Source organism: Amphiprion ocellaris, chromosome 13 (genome assembly GCF_022539595.1).
Source record: "Amphiprion ocellaris isolate individual 3 ecotype Okinawa chromosome 13, ASM2253959v1, whole genome shotgun sequence".
Taxonomy (NCBI): domain Eukaryota; kingdom Metazoa; phylum Chordata; class Actinopteri; family Pomacentridae; genus Amphiprion; species Amphiprion ocellaris.
Genome location: NC_072778.1, coordinates 21,095,527 through 21,117,569, shown reverse-complemented (window position 1 = coordinate 21,117,569; position 22,043 = coordinate 21,095,527). Strand labels below are relative to the sequence as shown.

At 40.2% G+C, this 22,043-nt stretch overlaps 1 protein-coding gene across 1 annotated transcript in view; it reads right to left on the bottom strand.

The window, feature by feature from the left end:
* The window catches only part of col23a1a (collagen type XXIII alpha 1 chain a), a 138,052-nt gene that overhangs the window by 26,096 nt on the left and 89,913 nt on the right, over window positions 1–22,043 (bottom strand). The window contains exons 3-5 of the mRNA XM_023277640.3: window positions 12,845–12,889; window positions 9,922–9,929; window positions 8,726–8,752 (exon numbers count right to left, since the gene is read on the bottom strand). Of these exons, the coding sequence (XP_023133408.1) occupies window positions 8,726–8,752; window positions 9,922–9,929; window positions 12,845–12,889 (80 nt within the window). The remainder of the gene's footprint in view (window positions 1–8,725; window positions 8,753–9,921; window positions 9,930–12,844; window positions 12,890–22,043) is intronic.

Here is a 22,043-nt window from a genome sequence, read left to right as displayed (position 1 = left end):
AGTGTTATAAATCTTTCTATCTAACTCTCAGCATAAAAGCAATGAAGCCCATTTCCAAAAATGTAAAACAACTCTGTCAATGCCTGGCTTTAAAAACATTTACTGAGTCTGCTGTGAATGATGAATCTCAAGACCCTGTAAACATTTGATTCAAATCCACTGGCAAGACGATCTTCCCTCTTCGAAAAATCCTAAACCAGCTGTCACTTATCAGCATTTCAAAATGTTTAAGAGTTGTCTCCATATCTCTCAAGAAACAATGGAGATCATCTTTGTTCTGGAAAAAACAATTAAGTGGTTTTAAGACAAGCATTTCAAGTGAGGACAGTAGAAGTATGTTTGTAAACCACTAAGGGAGAAACAGCTGAAATCTTAGAATTAAAAAGTAGGAAAAGGAAGAAGACTTTGTGTATGTGTATCCTGCCCCATGTCTGTGTGTGTGTTGTATGCACAGTAAGACTCAGACATGAAGGCCTTTCCAGGTTGCTGTGGTTTATCATTATTTAGGATTCTGAATCTAACATGAGGGGCTGTGGGTGGATTTGTTCTAGCTGTATTAATCTGCCACACAAGCCCACATCTACTGTGTGTGTGTGTGTGTGTGTGTGTGTGTGTGTGTTTGTGGTGATGAGATAATCCTTAAGGCAGTTAAATAAGTCCTTCTTCAACCTCACTCAAGTGCTGAAACAGCAGTTGGAGTTGTCCACTTTGTTTATCTCAGTGAAAACAGTCAAGCAGTCACTGAACCTCCTCTATAAAGCAACGCTCAGTTCAAAGACAAACCTTCAAATCCCTACTTAAATATAAAGGAACACTTGGCTTTGGGATCAAACTTTCCAAAAACACTTAAATGTGATGTATGTGGTGAAGGCTAACGTAGACTTCCACCTCAAAGACGGCACTTCATGTTAAGCTAACAGTTTTTACAGGGTCCCCTGAGTCATGGGCTTAACCCTTCACTGTTCTGGGAGCCCACATTAACAGTCATCATCTCTGGCCTTGGATGTCCTGCACAGTTTTGGCTTTTCTATTCATCTCCTGCTTCACCAGCCCCATGGGTACCCTCTTCAGTGACGCCCCATAGTGAAAACCCACCACAGAGTCATTGCTGCCTGCTTTGATAGATGGACAGTGGGCACATAAGGACAGGAGAGATATGTGCAGCTAATCATTTGCTGCTAAACCCCACGTTGTCCGTCTGTGTAAAAGAGATTTATAAAAAAGTACAATGAAAGCCACCTATGTCTTTTTGATTAAAGATCCCTTGTGAAATCAGCAGTAAGTGGCTGAGAGTGAAGTGGAACAGATGACTGGGACCAAACGGACGACAATAATTTCACCAGGACTGTCTAAAGCTTAGAGGGGCATGAAGCCTACGAATGGATGCTGCATCCAGAACAGGAAAGGCTGCAGTTTCACCACTCTATTAAAAGCAGCACACTGTGTTTATCGTATTACACATAGGTGTGAGAATCTAAATGAGCCTACAAATGTCCCACTGAGTCCCACTTCCCCGCTATCTGGATCGCAAATCTGTGTGTCTATGTGCTGGTATCCAGTGAACGTGTGTGTCCATGTGGTGGCATCTCTGCATCTGGGAATGTTTATCAGTTCCCGGCTCCTTGAAGACTCATCAGGATGAGTAAATGAGGTGCATATCGCGAGGTCATCAGAACCCAGAGCGAAGAGAGACTGATTTATGGTTGCTAACAAGTGACGCAGTGGCCTGTGAACTGTGGGTACAGTTACCTTGTGTTGTCATTTGCTTTGTGAAGATATGTGTGTCAAAGGTTTATTCTGAATAATAAAACCCTGTGTGTAACATCTGACATCTGACATCTTGCCTAAAGAAGCAGGATATGGTATAAAATATCTGCTAACTTACTTAGTTGTATTCAATGTGGAGTAAAGAAAGACCAAGAATTACTGCAGCTACCTGGAGCAATATTTCAACAAGAGCAATACAGCAGCTCAGGAAGCTCTTCTGCGACTCATAATAAGATACTTTAAAATATATGAGCTAAACCTAAATCAACAACAGAGGTCAGAGGAAACTTTTATTAGAAACCAGGCCTAAGTAGGGTTTATATAAATAACAATGTATGAAGCACAGATGTCAAGGAGATTCAGATTTTGATGTGTGGCCATTAATATATTCTGTCTTTCTATTTTTCATTTGACTCTACTATACCTACAAGGTAGAAATCTACAATGCATTAGTCGGCGAGGCATGAAAAAGAGCCGGAATTCAAATAAAAATGAAACTGAAAAAACGAGAGAGGTAGGGTTGGGTGAGGTTTGGAGGGTTGGGGTGAGGGGCTGCTGCTCTTCATCTCATACCACAAATGGATCAGGCTGAAGAAAAAAATGGAACTAAGGAGGACAGAGGAACACTGAAGAGAAAAACTGAGAGACTAATGTTAAGAAAAAGTAAGAAAATGGGTCCAATATTACCACGAAACCTCAAGGAAATGTGGGAGAAAATTAAATAATGCCTTTTAATACGCGTGCGGTTCTTTGTGTGTATTTCTAGTCTGCAGATACAATCTTGTCCTTCAGCATCTCTCAGTAGATGCGAAAAAAGACAAAGTTTTGACTCACATTCCCACCAATTAGAAGGCTTTTCAACACATTTCTGGAAAATAACTAGGCCTGCGGGAGGGCACATGTCTGTGTTTGCGTATGTGCAAATGTGCACATTGATTCATGCGTGTGTGTTTGTTTGCATGTGCGTGTCTCCTAATCCCAATGAAAAAGGGGTGAGGGGTGTCTTTAGTGTCTTTATTGTGCTCCCTATAGTGCAGACTGGTAATTATCCAGTGGGGTGTAATTGTTGAGGATGCAGCATGAAACGTTGGTGTCTGCACATCAGAGCAGATGCCTCAGCTAGAAACACACATGGTAATGTGTCGCGCACATTAAGCTTAGCTTAATTTGGGGATGTCAAGAGAAAGAAAGACAGGGAGAAGTGGGAAAACTATAATTACTCTTCTACTTTCTTTCCTTTGCTTGAATTCTTGCATATCGTTATTTTTTCCTCTCCTAAATCTTTTGTCAGCTTTCACCTTGCCACAAGGACAGGCTCATTGTACATGTGCATAATTTTCGATACATGCGTTTTCTTTAGATAAACACAGTGGCTTCAAGAACAACCAAAGATCACAATAAAGCATACCAGAGCGCTGTGTGTTTAGGACAGAAAATTACGGACATGTTGTTGGGTGACTGTCTGGCTTTAATCTGTTTAATCTGTGCTCAGCAGCCTGGAAGGCAGAACAATGGAGGCCTAGGCCCATTTCTGCTGAGTGAGGTCCGCTGTCTGTCACAGACTGGCACTCTCGTATAAACACACTCGCGGCTGGGCACGCTGGCGACTGTGCACATGAATTCTCATTCATGAGTCCGTTGGTGTGTATGGGGATGTGTGTTTATCCCTCTGCACTGATCTGTCAGTCTGTCTGACTTGGATTGTTTGACAGCGGGAAGGCTCTTTTCTGAAAACTCCCCTCGGTTGTGATTTATGAGAGGAAGAAGTGGCACGGGGTTACATGAGGAGAGAAAACACACATCAGCACGCACAACACACACATACACACTTATCACAGTGTTATGCTTGAGATACACACAAACCACATTTCATTAACACTGTTTATCGTGTTACTGATGATAGGCTGGAAGTGGACTGCTGCATGGATTAGTCCGATGAGCTCAACATGTGTGTGCCACCTGAATGAAGTGTAGCTCATGCTCACTCATACGCTGGCAAACATGCACACATGCATGCACATATGTTATACAACAACTGGTCAGTGGTGGAAGTAGTCAGATATTGTACTGAAGGAGATGTGATACCACACTACAGAAATGCACTACTGCATAAAATTCATAAGGATAAGGATAAGGATAAACTTTATTGATCCCACAGTGGGGAAAGTTCACCGTTACATTTTACCATACATTTTACATACATTTTACCTCAAGTTTCAAAAGTAATCGCAGTGTTTTAGAGTAATGTTTTACCAATCAGCCACAACATTAAAACCACCTTACTCATATTACAAAAAATGCCCTGACCTATTAAGAAAAAGACCGAACAAGACCTCTGAAGGTGTCCTGTGGTGTCAGGCACCAAGATGTTAGCAGCAGATCCTTTAAGGTTTCTGTCAGGTTTTTGATTTAACTTCTAAAAATTCATCTCTGTTACATTACGTATTTACAGTCATGGAAAAAATTATTAGACCACCCTTGTTTTCTTCAATTTCTTGTTCATTTTTAATGCCTGGTACAAGTGAAGGTACATTTGTTTGGACAAATATAATGATAACAACAAAAATAGCTCATAAGAGTTTAATTTAAGAGCTGATATCTAGACATTTTCCATGGTTTTCTTGATAATACCCCAAATCACTTTAGTTCTTACATCAATAGCTATGGCATTGTACCTCCAAACACAGTGCTTTCATTCATTCCATGTTTTATTTTCTGTCTGTTTTAGTCACATGATACACACAGGAGTTAGTACTTGATTGCATAACCATTCTTTTTGATGACTACAGTCATGCGTCTTGGCATGCTCTCCACCAGCTTCTGACATCGTTCTACTGTCACAGCAGCCCATTCCTGTTGCACAAATTCAAAAAAAATTGCTTTGTTTTGGGCTTGTGGTTCTCCATTTTGCATTTGATGATTTTCCACAGGTTTTCAACTGGATTTAGATCTGGTGATTGAGTAGGCCAAGGCATGGTTCCAATGCTCTGGTTCTCCATTCAGGCTTTAACTGACCTTGCTGTGTGGCAAGGGGCATTGTCTTGTTGGAAAATCCAGTCACTGGAGGCAGGAAAGAGTTTTCCAGCTGATGGAAGAAGACTGTTTTGAAGAGTAGTCCTGTACATGACCTGTTTCATTGGCCCTGTTCCATCCATACTGAAACAACCTCAGATGGTCACTGATCCACCCCCGTGTTTTACTGTGGTGGCAAGACAGTCTAGTTTGTAGGCTTCTCCAGGCTTCCTCCTAACCAATAAGTTGGCTGAAGTGGGCATCAACTGAAAACTGGATTCATCACTGAAGAGAACCTTAGCCCAATCATCAACAGTCCAGTCCTTGTGATCCCCAGCAAAGAGTAAACAGACTTTCCTCTGCCTTTCATTGATGAAGGGCTTCTTCTGTGCCCTGTGTGACTTCAGACCAGCTTCAAGAAGTCGGTTTCCAACTGTCCTTGCCGAACAAGTCACATTTCACAGTGTCCACTCATTTTCAAGGTCCCTGGAGGTCTGACGACAATTCCTGACACAGGAACGGATGAGTGACGGTCATCTCGTGGGGTAGAAAGATGTTTCCTGCCGCGGCCAACTAGCAATTTCGTAGGACCATGTTGGGCTTGTTTTTTCTTGGTGTAATGAACGGCTGTCTTGGAGATCTTCGGTTTTTTCGCTACCTGTCTCTCACTCATGCCAATTTCCAGTGGTGCCAAGATGGCTGCCTTCGTTGCTTGACATAATTCTTTAGTTTTACGCATTATGTGAGAGCTGACAACTTCTGAGTTGTGCTACAGCTTGAATGTCAGCAGGAAACCACTCTAGGCCTTTGCATGTACAGTGCTGCTGCTGATGTAAAATGGCCTCTTATATACCCTGGAAATACAATTAAGCTTAAGCACGTCAAATGGGACATGAAGTATTATGTAATCAGCTGCATTTTTTGCCGTGTTCATTGTATTCTTCAGGTAATATACCTTTAGTCGTACCAGGCATTAGAATGAACAAGAAATTGAAGAAAACAAGGGTGGTCTAATAATTTTTTCCATGACCGTAGAAGTGTTTTTTTCCCATACAAATATTTTGATCCTCCCTTAAGATGGCTTTGATGTAAGTCTACACTTATTCTTAAGAAGAATAATGCTACAGAAAGCACCTGCAAGCTGACAGGATTAGTTCCTTAAGTTTGAAACCATGTAAGTCTGAATCCATGTTTTTGAAATGATCATCAGTACAATGTAGTTTAAAGGTGGAAATGCTCCACATGACACTGACTGCTTATTTTGCTCACAGTCTGTCTTCTAGTAGATAAAAAGACCATATACACTTAGTAGCAAGGTTAAAAAAAAGACTTTCGCTGGAGGTGGTCTTGAAAGGGCTTCCCTGGATCAGACACATCCTACAGATGCTTTAGACTGAGATCTGAGGAGTATGTGTGGCCAAACAAACACCTTGAAGTCTTTGTCATGTTCCTCAGACTTTTCCTGAACAATTTCTAACCCAGCCGTCCTCGGCAAAGTCGCTCTGATTCTTACACTGGCTCATTTTTCCTGCTTCCAACACACCAACTTCAAGTACTGACTGTTCACATGCTGCCTAATATATCTCGCTCACAGACAGGTGCAGTTGTAAAGACATAAATATTATTCCCTTTCTTCTATGTGGTTTCAATGTTGTGTGTAGTGTATATTTTTACAATGTATTAACGTGTACATCACTTTAATGGTGCACCTGGTAAAGACAGAGTCAACTGTATTTACTTTCAAATAAATTAAGAGACAAATTGAGTTTTGTTTAATCTCATATTTACCTAAAATTATACATCATACTTATATGTAAGTATAAATATAAATAATTATATAAATATAATCACCAAGTAAACTTGGTGATTATATTTTACATTATTAATCTAAGTTAGCAAAATACCTACTGCAGAGGAGTAAAACATATCTTTAGCGAGTGTAAGTGAACAGTATGTAGACTATATATGTAAACTTGATTAAATGCACTTAGTTAATGTGGACAAAAATAAGTGTTATGCTCATATTGTTAAAATAAGTGTTAATGTGCACAGTCACAGACTCCTAGCTGGCGAGAGTTAAAGGCTGGAATTGGTGCAGTGTTTGATTTAGAGAGACATAATAGGGGTGAGAGAGGACAAGAAAAAAATGGCTGGAAAGTGATCTAGCTGTTTGTTTTAACAATGGAAAAAGAAAGAAAGACGCCTTGTTGGCACCAATCTCTGGCACAGCACAGCTGGCACCGCAAAACTGTAAATGACCTGACTCATTTGTGTTGATTTGCGCATGCCCTCCTCTTATGAGACGTACATGTGAGCGACTGGTGTGAAAACATATCAAACACACACTCAGACATTTGACCACTTCCACAGTTCTGGCCTTTGTTGCAGAGATGTACATAAACTGTGGGCTGCCGGATGGAATCCACATACGTCTGCACATACGGACGCAGATACACAAACACTGCTACCCAACGGAAGAATTGGCCTTTTTGAGCTCCGATGTGCGAAACCTGATCATCACTGCTGTTGCTAAATGAAATGATATGGTGTCTATGGTAACTGCCAGTATGATTAATCTGCTGTTGTTTCACTGTAACTTCATACTTCATCCTCTTTAGTCATCATACCCACACATATGCATCATAACAGGAAGCTGCCTCTCACACTTAGCAAACAGAGCTCCTCAGGTTCTACTATTGTTTCATGCATGCAATTATATCACTGTATATCATTATGCAAACTAGACTGGGATGGATTAACCAGATTATGTACCTTTAAAGACATACATGAAATCATTCAATCAAGAAGATGTCTTATTGTTAAAAATCGACAATAAAATGAAAACTTTTCTAATGAAGACAATGACGAAGACAAATAGGGTCACAGGCAAACAAACAGAAATGTGCACACACTTCTCTGTGTGCTTGGTCCACCTGTGTGTAATTAGCAGTAGGCATTTCCCGTCAGCAGAGCGGTGCAGTGCCAGGCAGTGCAGGCTGCATGGGAATCTGCTTGGGAAGAAGCCCCGGTCCCAGAATTCCGAGTAAGGCCGACACAACATCGGGTCACTACTGTGGGTCACCAAGGCAACCAAATGTGCAGTAACACACCTAAACCCTGCCAGTACCCTGCGAACTACACCACTGTGGATACTTGCACTTCCTGTGAATCCAGCTGCAACAATAGCTCTTGAATCATGAGGGTGTATCTGCATTAGATGATGAGAATCTGACGACGACTCAACCACAAATCACCTACAGATCCATGAGCCGATTCACCTCATCAGTTGTGGAGAGCGTCAGGGGTCTGACAGACCACTAGAGGCCACCACGTCTCTGGATAACATAAGATCTGGTTCGTTACTTTGTGGAAATCAGTAACCTTCTTTCCATTCAGTAATAATAGATGTACACAGACGTATTATTGAAACAGCATTAGACCCCATTGAGAAGCCCATGATTTGTGTCTTGTGGATGAATGTTTCACATTTTCACTGCTACGGTTTACAATCCTGCGGTTTATGTTTACTGATGATTTCGTCACACGAGGATTCATGCCTACTGCTCTTTATGTTTACTCATGTTCATATGTGCTCTAAATATGCAGAATTCACTACCATGAGTACATGAGTCGTAGCATTTCAAGCTGTCAAAGGGAGATAAAAAACTAAGTGTATGCTTGTGTTCAAGCGTCTTTGTATCTGACTCATGTCTCAGTCATGGGGCAGGATACATCATCACAGGTTAATAAGTGCTGAAAATGTGCAAGAGGAGGAAGACAAGGAAACAGGGGATGATTAAAGGTAATTTGTTCAATAAAAGCAGATGAGAAAAGAAAAGAGCCCACAAAGCAGCAAGAAGATGTCCAGAGATAAGCAACTGAAGGGAGAAGAGAAACATGATAAGGTGAAGTCAAGAGTGACAGGATAAATAAAAATCTAATTTACCGGGTATCCATCGCGTCCAGCTTTGCCCTGGTGAGGTTAGACATTGAAGCATGAAGCATTGAGACAAGTTTGAAGTGAAAGCAACAGCTGCACACAACACACTGTATTTACATTAACACGTCAGATCAGCATATGACCTGGTGCCCTTTATACTAACAGAAGACAAGTGGTTAATGATGTAAAGGAGTTTTTATTGATTTGTACAAAGGATTAGTTGTGAAATGAGCCAAATTACTTACCCAAATTACCCAAATTTTGGTATATATCTATTTTTTTGTCATATGTTTGCATCTATTTTCAAAAGGAGCCTTTATTGTGCTTACACCAAAAGCAAACTGCATGAAATATTTGTAAGAAGCATTATTTCAGTTGTTTCTCATTATATCTACTGTTCCAGCCAGTATACTTGACTCAGACAAACGGCACTGACAGATTGTGACTCTGCATTACCACACCTTCCCATCAACTTTATGGGATGTTTGATGTGGTTAGGAAGAAGAGATTACACATCGTTTCATGCACACTTACTGCAAAACAGATGCAATGTTTCTCGAAAAGCAATATGGTGCATTTTAGAGCATTTTTTGTCTCTGCATGTCTGATCAGTGCCACATAAGACCAAAAATACGTTCACATATATAGAAGATATATTCTTTATATATAAAGAATAAAATCTGAAATGGGTCACTCTTTTCATGTAGGTCACAGCATTTTGAATTTAGATTTTAAAAATTCCAAACCTGAAGGCAGCAGCCGTTTCTACTTTATACAAATCTGTGCATGTTTTATTTGTTGAGTGTGTGAAAATGTCAGCAGGAGTTACTGTCGCACACGAGAGAATAAGTTGCTAATAATAAGTCCCCCCTCCCCAACCATCATCATGAAACACACACACACACACGCATAGACAAAAACACACACACACACACACACACACACACACACAGTTTCCTAGGTGGTCTATTTTTTATTGGTGTGCTCTGTGGATCCACGTGTGAGTAAGTCTGTGACAGTTTGTGTTCATGTTTTACTGCTGTGGGAGAAAAGATGATTTCTGGCTTGACCTGCAGTTTGTCAAGCGTGATGGAAGATATACAGTATGTGTGTGTGGATGCATGTTTAATGTCCAAACCTCTGTGTTTAATAGCAAATTTGTCAATTTTAATACTACCTGAATGAGATGAAATTGTACTTACAGGAGGCCCTGTAACAAAAAAAGAGAAACCAGGTATTAGAAAACAAATGATGCACATATCTACTTCATTTCAGGCAGCCTCTGGTTTGTACAGCAATCAGTTCCTCTGAACAGTCATACAGTCCAAAAAAACCCAAAAACTAAACTGCACATGCAATGTGGTTCGTTAGATGATGACTGTAATTAACCACCTAAATATGGTACAGAACAAGCTCATTAGAGCTGCTGCCAAAGCAGTTTGCGGTGAACCCCTTATGATAAACAGACTTCTGGATAATGGGTTATGTTTTGCGTTAAAATGTGAAGTCATGTCAGGACTTTGTTTCTTGCAGATATGAATGTATTAAACAGGGAGCAAAGAGGTCAGGGTGTTCTGGCAAACTATATCTCTTTAAAGCACAAAAAAGATGTCGGAGATTTCTCCAAGGCTCTCAGATGAGACTGAAACGCTCTGATATTGAGGCCCAGCAGCAAAACGTACATTCTGCTTTTCATACTAACCAAAAACAACAGTAATGATCAAAGGGTTCTTAGCGGTAATGGAATATTCTTATAAAAAACATTCTCTTAAAAGTCCAAGTCCACGGGCACTAATAAACCACATGAAACCCACACTAAGTGAATATATCATTTTGCCATTAAAAGATTTTGATTAGTTACTGGTTTTTATGTGTCTGATCTAAATTTAAAACCAATCATGATGATAATTTATGTGATTGTTGACGCAATTACAGCATAACGAACGATTTGGAACTACGCTGCCATTGTAGTTCTTGTAGAACACGGCTCATCAACGTGGATGTAGCCCCAAACATCTACATCAACTCTGCATGATTGAAAGCAGACACAGTTTGAAGGAAAAAGGGGATTTTTTTTGCATGTTTTGATACGATTTAAACACACAAAAAGTCCTGTAAACTAATCTATGGAGAAGTCGGTTGTTTGAACAGAAATGGGGAAGTTTGAGATGAGAACTATAGAAGAAGGGATGAAAAGGGATGTGATGGGATGAGGAGGTGAAGAGAAGAGGAGAGAGGTGTTGGGGTTTATGAGGCATGGAGACCAAGTCAATCAAGTTTAGCTGTGTCTAGACACTTTGACAAGGACCTCCTGAGCCAGACAGTTAAGCAAACAAACACACACTGGCTGGAGAGTCATATAGTAAGACCAGATTTAACCACTGAACTTGAGACAGGTGTGTATTTGTGTGGAGACTAACAAGAAAGGAAGAGAAAGAAAGAAGCAAACAGAAGAGAAAGTGAAAACAAGTACCGTAAAAAAAAAAAGAGAGCAAAGAAATGCTGATGTAAGCTGACAGTGAGGGCCGAGTTAAAGATGCTTAATTGCTCTGTCTGCCCTCTTTCCTGTTATTCAGGTTTGTGTTTCTGCTTCTCTTCTCCACTCTCATTAGTTTTTTTCAGAGAGAATGGAGAAAACCTCCTCTGGTCTTGTAAAAAAAAACAAAAAAAACAAGTTGTCCTGGAGTCATCAGCGCAACAGAGGATGGCGCAATTTCATACCACCTACCCCCGCACTGCAATCCAGGCTGCAATGTGAGGGTGAAAACCTAAGAAACAGGAGACAACCTAAATAGATGCAGACCGGGACAAACAGTGCACAGCTAAAGGGCGCCCAGACTCGGACGAAACCCAAGCAGCGAGCCTCCTCTTAATGATAATCCTCCTGCAAAACACCAAGTGGCTGGAAATACACACCACCTGGGTAAGAAACAGTCATTCAGCTGATCTGCTGATTGCCTGATGAAATGGCAGAACTTAAAGGGATTTCTATAATCTGTGTTGATTAAGATGTAGTTGGATTGTAAACCTAAATACTGGGATTTAATGAGAACATCCAATGATATTCTATATTTTCCTTGTCAACAAAACCAATGAAAGAACCAAAACAGCCACCATTGTTGAGTCAGAGTATTGCACTGGATAAAACCCACATACGCTGTCAATGCTGCTGTAAATACTCACTACTGCACCAAATCTGCAGCTGAAACTAGTCCCCAACGAATACATTTTTAACTCTTGCTTGAGTAACGATCGCTAAAAACAACACTGTCCAGCTGTTTTAGGAAATTATAGAGCTTTTGTGAACTGCAATTAAAGATTTACGACTCCAGGAGGAACCAGTGGGCTTAAGACTGAGAGCCACAGACAGACTGAGGAAGTCAGAGAGAGAGACTGACTGACAAACTGGTGGTGCTTAACTTTACATGGGGTTTGTTGACAATGAGAAATGGAAAACCAATGAACTGCTTACTTGTGATCCTTCACTTAGTCAACATGTTCACAAGAGCAGATCTGATATACTCAACATGAGCCACAATGAATCACCACCAGACTGGAAGTTTTCCCATTTGACACATATCCTGCAACAGGTTTCGATAAAAATCGTCTAATACTGTCGCGCCACATTGTGGTGGAGTCGACACTTAATATAAAACATTTCAAATCAGGATGACTCAGAGGTGTGAAACATGCGCTCTGTCTGTCACGATGACCTTTTGCGTAAGAAGAGTTACGTCTTTGCACTGTTTTGGTTCCTTGATGAGTGTTTTGTGGTTTGGAATAGAGAGTAAAAAGCAGCACCATAATGGCGGGTGGTGATGTTGGCAAAGGGAGACTCTCATTAGGCTCGTACTACTGCAGCTGCTACCGCTCAACAGGAATGACTGACATCTGGGCAAAGTTAGCGCAGCCACATGGCCGAAGTTAGCACAATGTCGGAGGGACGGAGGGGAGAGAAGGGCTGACTGCAACCCATCATCCCGCGACCTGACTCATGGATCACTGCCAGTTCTTGGCTCTGACTTATCCAGTCACCCAGGAAAAAGAGGGAGAATGTGACAGAGAGATAAAGGAGTATCCTCCAGGAAAAAAAAACTGTTAAAGCAGGTGTTGGGCGTCACTTACCAGGTTCCCCTCTTCTTCCCATCCTTCCACGTTTTCCTGGAGGCCCTGTGGAATCACAGAAAGAGCAATAAGTCATCCAAATCAGCACTGCAGGAATGAGTAGAGAACAACTGAGCATCACTTGCTTTTTCACTGCTGGTCATGTGGTAACTGGTATTTGTGTGAGCTGGTACAGCAGTAAAATTCCATAACACAGAAACAAAAACAAACAAAAAAAGATCTTATTGCGGCTAAATGTGATTTCATCTCAGACTGAAGACTTTCACAAATGTTTAGGATTGATTCTCCACTCGGCCTGGGTGAACATCATCACTGTTTGGGCTTTATCCAGCCACTTATCTCTAACCCAGCAGCGATGCAGCTGGTTCCACCAGGTACCCGGTAAAAGGTTTCCTGCTGTCGATGGAGAAGTCTGGAAGAGCTGTGAAAAACAGCAGTAGGGCTATAGAGGAACCAGGAGATGATGTGGCCACTGAGAGGCTCAACCTTAATTCTCAGACCTCATGCTGCTACAAGGCCATGAATCATCTCCACATCGCCATTGATTTGCGTCAGTGTCTGCTGTTTTACAAGACTACATGAAAAAAAAATCACAGGTTTTGGATCAAGCTAAGACATATCATCAAAGCTTCACCTGTAGCTTAGCAACTGTGACAGCAGATCTTTCCAATTCTACCTTAATGGTGCTCAATAGAAGACAGAAAACAGACGAAACAGTGTCTGTTTAGTCTTCTGTAATTTACAAGGAAACATTAGCATGGTGGGCTACAGTTGTAAAGCCAATAGCGTCACCCTCAAGAAGAACATAATTACCTGACCAGACTTTTTGTTCAGTTACAGATTAAAAAGGTCCCCCCGATCCAAGTACGTTTTTCTGAATCTAAATAAAAATTCAGCTTTTTACTTAAACACTCTAAGGCCTAAAACATGCAGACAGACTGGAAAGCCAAGCTGTCTCAAAAAAAAATCCAAAATTACATCACTTACAAGAAAAAAATTGTACCAAACAGAAAGAGTCATGGCATTTTAAACTTTCCAAATGCTTTTGAACTAATCATCTGCAACATATGCATTGGGAAACCAAAATATAATCATCATCAAAATCACTTTATTCTACTTGTCTCATTTAAAAAATAGCCAAAAACAAAGGTATGCAAAAACCAGGTTCTGTAAAGGAATAAAAAAAAATAAAATCCGGGAATTGTGAAGCCACGAGTGACTCAGCTGTGATCAACAGTCACATAACAGAAATTCAGGGACTTTTTAACTGAACTGCAGATTGTATTTACACAGACCAGAGAGGAGACAAGTATGAAAAGAAATTAAAAATCAAAGCAGTATAACATCTATCATATATAGAGTTATTATTTTTTCCAGTACTGGTAACACATTGTGGGCATTTGGAAGAATTATGGTTCCAGGTATTTTCAATACATCCAGAAATTTTGGGTTCAGAGGGTTAATTCCATGTCTTCACATCTCATCAGCTAGTAAGGATATTAACTTTTTGTCTGGCTTTAGTCTCACAGTGTTCGCATGATAGAATTTATGCACACTTCACTTTCTATTATTGTTACATTTTGCCATTCTGACTTATACTACTTCTGCTGTTTCCTCACAGCAAATTTAGTGACATTTATGAGATTTATTTATGATAGCGTTTCCTCAGTTCCCCTGCCTCTGTTTGTATTGAGTCCTCAATTTCTTATACAGTCATTTACTGCTTTGTCTGTGGGAGAGGAAGAATTGTTTTTATTGTATTGTGTGAAGCACTTTGTGTTACATTCTACTTGTATGAAAACTGCTACACAAATAATGTCTGATTGATAATTTATTTTGTAGCCACCCAGTGGAGATCAACAGGGCTCTTTCTTTGAAAATGAATCAGCTGCAGCTTTCAAACAAGCTAATGATTGCTAGTTAGATACAGTTGTCAGCTGGTGGCCAGAACTTGTTTTTGTCAAACTCTGTGTGAAATCAAAGACCTCTTGTCTCAAAAATGAATTTCGAACAGAAAATCTTCCATCATTTTTTTTAATCATAAACTGCATATGTGAGGTACAAAAGCAAAACAGCTAAAACAACAGTAAGTCAAACCTTCAGCCTGCTTTTCCAAGGCTTGAAGCCTTTCCTTAGTAACACCTTACTCCTTCTGTCTCTCTTTCCATGTGCTGATCCTCCCCTGCTCTTATTGCTCTTATAATGAAATGGGAACCATATTGTGCTCCTGATGCTAAGTGGTTGTGGCTGCAGACATGTTTTCCCTATTGTCATTATTGGCGTTATTGTAGCGGCCTAATCACTTCCTGACTCTGCCAGCCCTTTCAAAGAGAGCTCAATCATGCTCCTCCACCTCCTTCTCGTGTCTACCTCTCCCACTTTCATCCTCCTTTCCCTCCTTTTTGCAATAGCTATAAGCCATTAATGACTTTGGAGCTGAAGGATTTAAGAAAAAGCATAAAAAAAGAGCTCACTTCAGCTCAAGTTGAAGATTGGCCGTCCAAAGTCTTCCACTGAACCACAGCTTTACCCAACTCTGCTGTTTCTTGTTCTTTATCTGATTCCATTTGCCATTTTTAGCTCCCAGGAGAATTCGATGGCTAACAGAAAAACAATTTAAAATCTAACAAAGGAGAATGAGAACAGCTGCACACCTATTACACCGACTCTCATTTAAAGTTTATGTTTGAACAATTTTTTTACTCATTTAACACCTCTACAACTTCAAACCTCAGACGCAGACGCCGTCGAACACACACTCCGCCTGTTGTAGTATTTAAAGTAACAGCTTCCATATTTCATAGTGGGCTCCACTTCCCCTCTTTTAGCCTCCAGAGCAACGTGGAGATGTTTCTGCTCAGGTCGAGGTCTTTACTGAGGGATGGAGAGAGCTGGAGCTTCTCCCTGGGGCTGGAGAGGAGGATTTGCTGGATGACAAGCTGGAAGGTGGAATGTTTAAGGGAGTGGCAGGATGGGATTGGGAGGAAAGATTGTAGGAGTATCGACATGAAATGGGAGGGACAGAGATGGAAAGAACTACAGGCCACTGTGCAATCTCCCATTTCTAAGTAAATTTTAGAGAAACTTGTGTTAAATCAGTTAAATTACTTTACCAACCACCACCACTTCTCTGAGATGGTTTTAAAACCAATATCAATATGAATAAACCATCTGTCTTGGTGTTATTGGACTTAAGAGACGCCTTTAATACTGTAGACTTGGGATCGACCGATATGAGTTTTTCAGGGCCGATACTGATGGCAATTATTGGTAGTTGACAATATTGATAACTGCAGCTGATATCTTAAAGTATTATTGATTATTGTAAATCACTGTTTGCAACTGGTTCAAATTTTCAGATTTTTAGTAAGCAGAGATGATTGTTTAAATGAGAGCTATAAAATCAATCGTGGTGTTCCTCAGGGTTAAATTTTAGGTTCTACACTTTTCAATCTATACATGATGCCATAGGATAACGTTATTTTTTATACCGACAAATCAAAGAAAAGATGGCTTTACCTTAGCTGACATGTTTCAGCTGCAACTGCAGTCTTCTTCAGAGCGTCATCGGAAGTGTGCTGACGTGTCCTTTTTTATCAGGTGACCGGTCTGACAGATCTGTCAGAATCTCTCAGACAGGCCACGCCCCCCACCATCCGGTGGTCTCTGGAGGATGGAATCCCAAGGTATGTGAGAGGGTGTAGGCCCCCTCGTCCCGGTTCATGCAGCAGCTCGCCCGTTTCCTGATCTCCGATGTTAAAATCCTTCCCCTGTCCCAGTCCATGATATGATTATTTCTTTTGCAGTGATCCGTGATGGTTGATTTTTTGTTTTCTTGTTCGGCTTTAAAAAGCTTTAAAAAGCCAAACAAGAAAACAAAAAATCAGCCATCACGGATCACTGCAAAAGAAATAATCATATCATGGACTGGGACAGGGGGAGGATTTTAACATCGGAGACCAACAAACATAAATGATGGATCAAGGAGGCCATCGAGATCAGGAAGCGGGCGAGCTGCTCCATGAACCGGGACGAGGGGGACTACACCCTCTAATACCTGGGTTCCATCCTCCAGAGACCACCGGACGGCGGGGGGCGTGGCCGGTCTGACAGATTCCGACAGAAATAAAGGACTTATCTTATCTTATCTTATCTTATCTGTCAGACCGGTCACCTGATAAAAAAGGACACGTCAGCACACGTCGGATGACGCTCTGAAGAAGACTGCAGTTGCAGTTGAAACATGTCAGCTAAGGTAAAAACCATCTTTTCTTTGATTTGTTGGTATAAAAAAATAACGTTATCCTATGATAGTTAACGACAAAATGAACATCATCCAAATATACATGATGCCACTTGGAAATGTCATTGAGCACACCATCAGTTTCCAGAGTTATGCTTTGTTGTTACTGATTTATTGCATTTGTATTCCTTTCATCTGTAAGGCACCTTCTGTTGCATTTCATTTGTTTTGGAAAGCGCTACATAAATAAAGTCTGATTTAAAAGTTGCTGCACATACAGCGAAAATGAGTCCAGCAGGAGAAGTTGGCAGTGACAAGGGAACTGTGACGCATAAAAGATGAAGGAAGTCAGCAGGAATGGACGAACGTCTTGACAATCCTTTAATATGCACAAAATGCCTCCTCAAGCAGACACTGTATGCATCATAAGCTATGGGTCACCATGGGCCAAGTCTGCTCTACCTTTATTGGAAGCCTAAAAGGCAGCCGTCTGCATGTCGACATGTTGGTCGCCAAGCGCTGGAGGAGCAGGCGTCAGAGTGACTGAAATGTGGGAGTGTGATTGGTCCTGAGTGGCAGAGTTGAGGGGGAACTGAGGTGGGTGATGACAAGCTGATGTAGAACTGGTATGACTGGAGGAATTGATGGGGAAAACAGCAGCGGTGGGGAGCAGAGTTCATATCTGTGTGCAAGCAGTTTAGATTCCTGCTCTAGAAGAGAGCAGTGGACGCATACAGACAAACAACCATGACGTGACTTCAGTTTCAGCTCTCAATTGCTGTGTCACAGTCGCATACCAGGACCGGGAAATGTCACATAAGATAGAAACTCTGCATAGGAGAGTGTTGCGTTTTGCTTGATGTGTGCACCAAAGCAGTAATAATCTGCGTCATAATTTGTCTTATCCTTCTTTTCCCGTCTGTCTCTCTATACGTCCAACACTATCAGCATCAAAAGAAGATTTTACAGCTCAAAGGCAAAACAAGACTACCTTTCTCTGAATGACTGGCTGGTTTGCACAATGTAAAGCAGATGCTAAATAAGCACACGGGGAGCACCGAGGGAAGAAAAATGTTGAGTTAACAGAAGCAAAAAAAAAAGATGTAGTGCCTTGCTGAAATGGGAGGACAAGTGCCAAATGATATGAGATTGTCCTTCAGCCTTACAGGTGCTGAAAAACCCCTAAAGACAGAATGATGGAGCGCCACAAAATATCAGACAGAAACGAAAGAACGCTACATCCTGTATATAGATCTCTCCAAGAGATGGAGAAACAATGTTGGACACGCACAAACTCACTCCACTGAACACATGTAAGGATTTTCCTGGAACCAGCATGGTAATAGAAAAACACACAATGAACTGTATTTGAACTGCAGATAAGTGCGTGTAAATGTATGTTCGCTTCCAGCTCTGTATCTCAACCTCCACATATAGTTCCTCTCTGTATGTGTGGCTGGAAAGGATGCAGTGCAAGGTTTGCCAATCCCCCCCTTAAGATTTTTAATCTATGCATGAATTTAAATAAACAGAACAACATTAAAAATAAACATTTTTCATACATTTTTAACTGTAATTTGCAAACAAATTACTGGTATTCTACACTATTGAAAAAAATAGTAAAATCACAGGAAAAAAGTAATAATTTGCATGTTAACCATAAAAATGTGACAAAACTATAAATAATGTCCAGATTTAAAACCTTTACTTTCACTAATAGTAAATTGATCTTCCATGATGTCTGACTGTTAAATTGGAGGATTTTACTGTATTAAAACCAACCACAATTGTAATTATTTTAAAGTTACAGTATATGCTGTTATTTGAAAGAAAAGTTATTATTTTTTTAAATTACTATTCACTGACAACATAATTACAATAAACGACTGCTTAATTATGTTAAAACTATGTCAATAAAAGTCAGTATCAATAGTTTAATAGCTCATATTGTATATGAATTCAATAAATAAATATTAATGGATATTAACAGATTGATTTCTGCACTGAAACTGAAATGTTACATTTTTAAAATCTAAATATTCATTTTTAGACCTTTCAGTTAAATAGGTGTCTGAATTCGGTGCTTTTATTTTTGTAATTTTTATTCATTTTTGTACCTTGAAAGATAGATCTTGTAGTATGTTGTGACTTCCAAATAAATAACATCTTTATATAGTATTTATCGTACATATAGTAACAGTTTCGTTGAAGTTTTTTAATGTACTGTTTTTAAACATATTTTTTGAGGCACCTTTGCTGCTAGATTGTTGCAGTTTCTACTTTTTTGGTCAGTTTTTTTTTTATGACAGTTTAGCAATATTGCAGCGATCAACCTTTTTTTAGACATATTTTTCTTGGTCCCTTGTCACCAGAATTTTACAATTTTCACAGTTTATATACATTGCAGAACTCAACTGTTTTTTGACATTTTTTCTGGCACATTTTCACACTTCTTCTCTGAAAAGTCCTTTTTACTTTGTAGATACAGCAGACTGTGGCTGGAGATTGACCTGTGCTGAACATCAGATTCTTTTGTACAAGCTCTTGAACACAAACACAAAGAAAAATAAACGAAATTAAACTAAGATTGGTGGCCATATTCAACCTTCCTGCTGAAAAGTGTAATTGACCTGAACAAAGCTGTAAGCCATTTATCCATCAACGTTTTTGCTGCTTGTCAGTGCCTCTGTGTGTTAAAAACCAGAGAAACATCTACACCACCTTCAGTCTTCACTCAACACACACTCATGCATCATTCCATCCTCCATCTGCTCTGTCTGTTTCTCATAGCCTTCTCTCAGCTTGATTTAGCTACTGTGACATTTCTCGCAAACAAAGTGCTTCCATGGAACAAAAGCACAGGATTGGTGGAGCGCCGCCCCCACCTTCTCGTCTTTTAGGCCCCATTTTGTTGAAGCCAACAACTGGGAGCAATAAAGAGCCAACTGAAAATAGCAGAATGTGATACTTCGAATGCACGACCACAGGACTTCCATCCATCCATCTATCAATCCACCCCCGCAAACACACACATACACCTCCACTGTTGCATGTCCCACAATACTCCTCCTGCAACAAGGGAAAATTTAATATAGTGGAAAGGAAGAGGAAAGTGGGCTGGGTGTGTGGAGAGGAAGGGTGTAAGTAGCGAAGGTCAACCTCTTGCTTCCATGTTAGCTGGAGGCAACGTGTCTCCACAGCACCTCCTCTGTACCTTTCATTTTCTACTAATTTTCACTCTAAACTCCTCAAACAATGACAGCAAAAACTTTGAAGAGATCCACACCTAAAGGTAAACAGCAAACTGAGATCACAGATTCCTACACCACATGCTGGTGACACACAGTCATATCAAGCCAGGTTTTGACAGAAAAACTGTATTTTAATTTAGATTTTTCAGAAATGTTGACAGAAAGAATCCAATATTTGACTGAAGATTACTGATTATAAATATGTCTAATTTCTTTAAAATCACTGAGCAAGTTGTTTTCCTATTGGTCAAAGAAAGAATTTATCTGCTCATACTGAAATGTCAAAGTCGATTGCGATCACTGAAACTGTTTACCCATACAACAGATGATTGTGAGGATTCCCCTCTTTGGGTTTGTCTCGTATTTGCGCAAAAAGCAGCTGTTAAGCCTCTTTGTCTGAAACAAAACTGCGTTTTCTCCCCTTGCTCTCTCCTGATCTGTCATCAGTTTGTCCTGCTTTTGTTCCAGTGAGATGGGGGACACATGCTGTAGATGTAAACAGTAACAGAAAGAGAAAAAGACAGCGGATGTGATTCACATGGCGATGAATCATTCTCCAGCTTCCCTGCGTCTCCCTTGTCCTGGGTCAGACGGCGTTCATACCTTCACAGTTTAATTGTGGGTACAGTCCGATAACCGGAATCAAGTAGGAAAGTTGCAAACCTAAAACTGTCGAACAATTTGGTGTAAAATCCCAAAACCACCTGGATTATCACAGCTTTGCATGTGTAAATTATTACATATTACGTATTCATCATTGAATGTTTTTAAGCTTTCCTTAGTTTTTGCACCTCATATGGGCCTCATATTGCAAAATACACAACTGAATGGTCTTAAATTTAATCTTAACTATGCATTTCAAGTGCAAATGCAATAAAGCAGGCTTTATTTGGATTCGTCTGACGATGAACAATCTCCAACAAATCACCACCATAAACTGTTATTCCTGACGGTTTTATTAGTTTGAATGTCTCTCTGCCTGTCGTGAAGGCTCTACTTCGCCTGTGTGACTGCTGAAATGTGGTTAGAGAGCGACAATAAACACCACTCTGGTATTCATGCAAAGGTCATCTCTGATTGAGAAATAAGAAGCAGAGAACACTTCGGTACCGAGCCGACCTTCCTGTTTTACTCTCAGCAGTAAGCGTTGCGTGACAGCAGAGCGGCTCTCTCTGAGCTGTGTGAGGGGTGATCTGAGAATGTGTTTGTGTGAGGGAATGGATGCCTATTTCATGCCCGTGGGAGTGTGATCAACATATAGTTTTCTTAACACGCTCTGTCAAGGCTGAGCAGCGCTGGTGTAAACCTGCGTGTGTGTCAGTAAGTATGCATGCATGTTTTTTACAGCTGCGGGGTTGTTTAGGTGTTTTGTCTGCTGCATTATTCATTTGGCCCTAATGAGGAACATCTATGAAAATCTCATCAGGCCTGCATTTATTTGGGTTTCTATAATCTCTGCCAGCTCTTTTTGTGTGTTTGGTGTGCTACAGTGAAACCTTTGATTGTGTGTATATGTTTGCGAGTATGCACATTTTAGGGAGTTCTGCATTAGATATATATATATATATATATATATATATATATATATATATATATATATATATATATATATATATATATATAGTGGTGGGACGCGATTAAAAAAAATCTAATTAATTACAGGCTTTGTAATTAATTAATTGCAATTAATTGCAGTTTTTTCAAA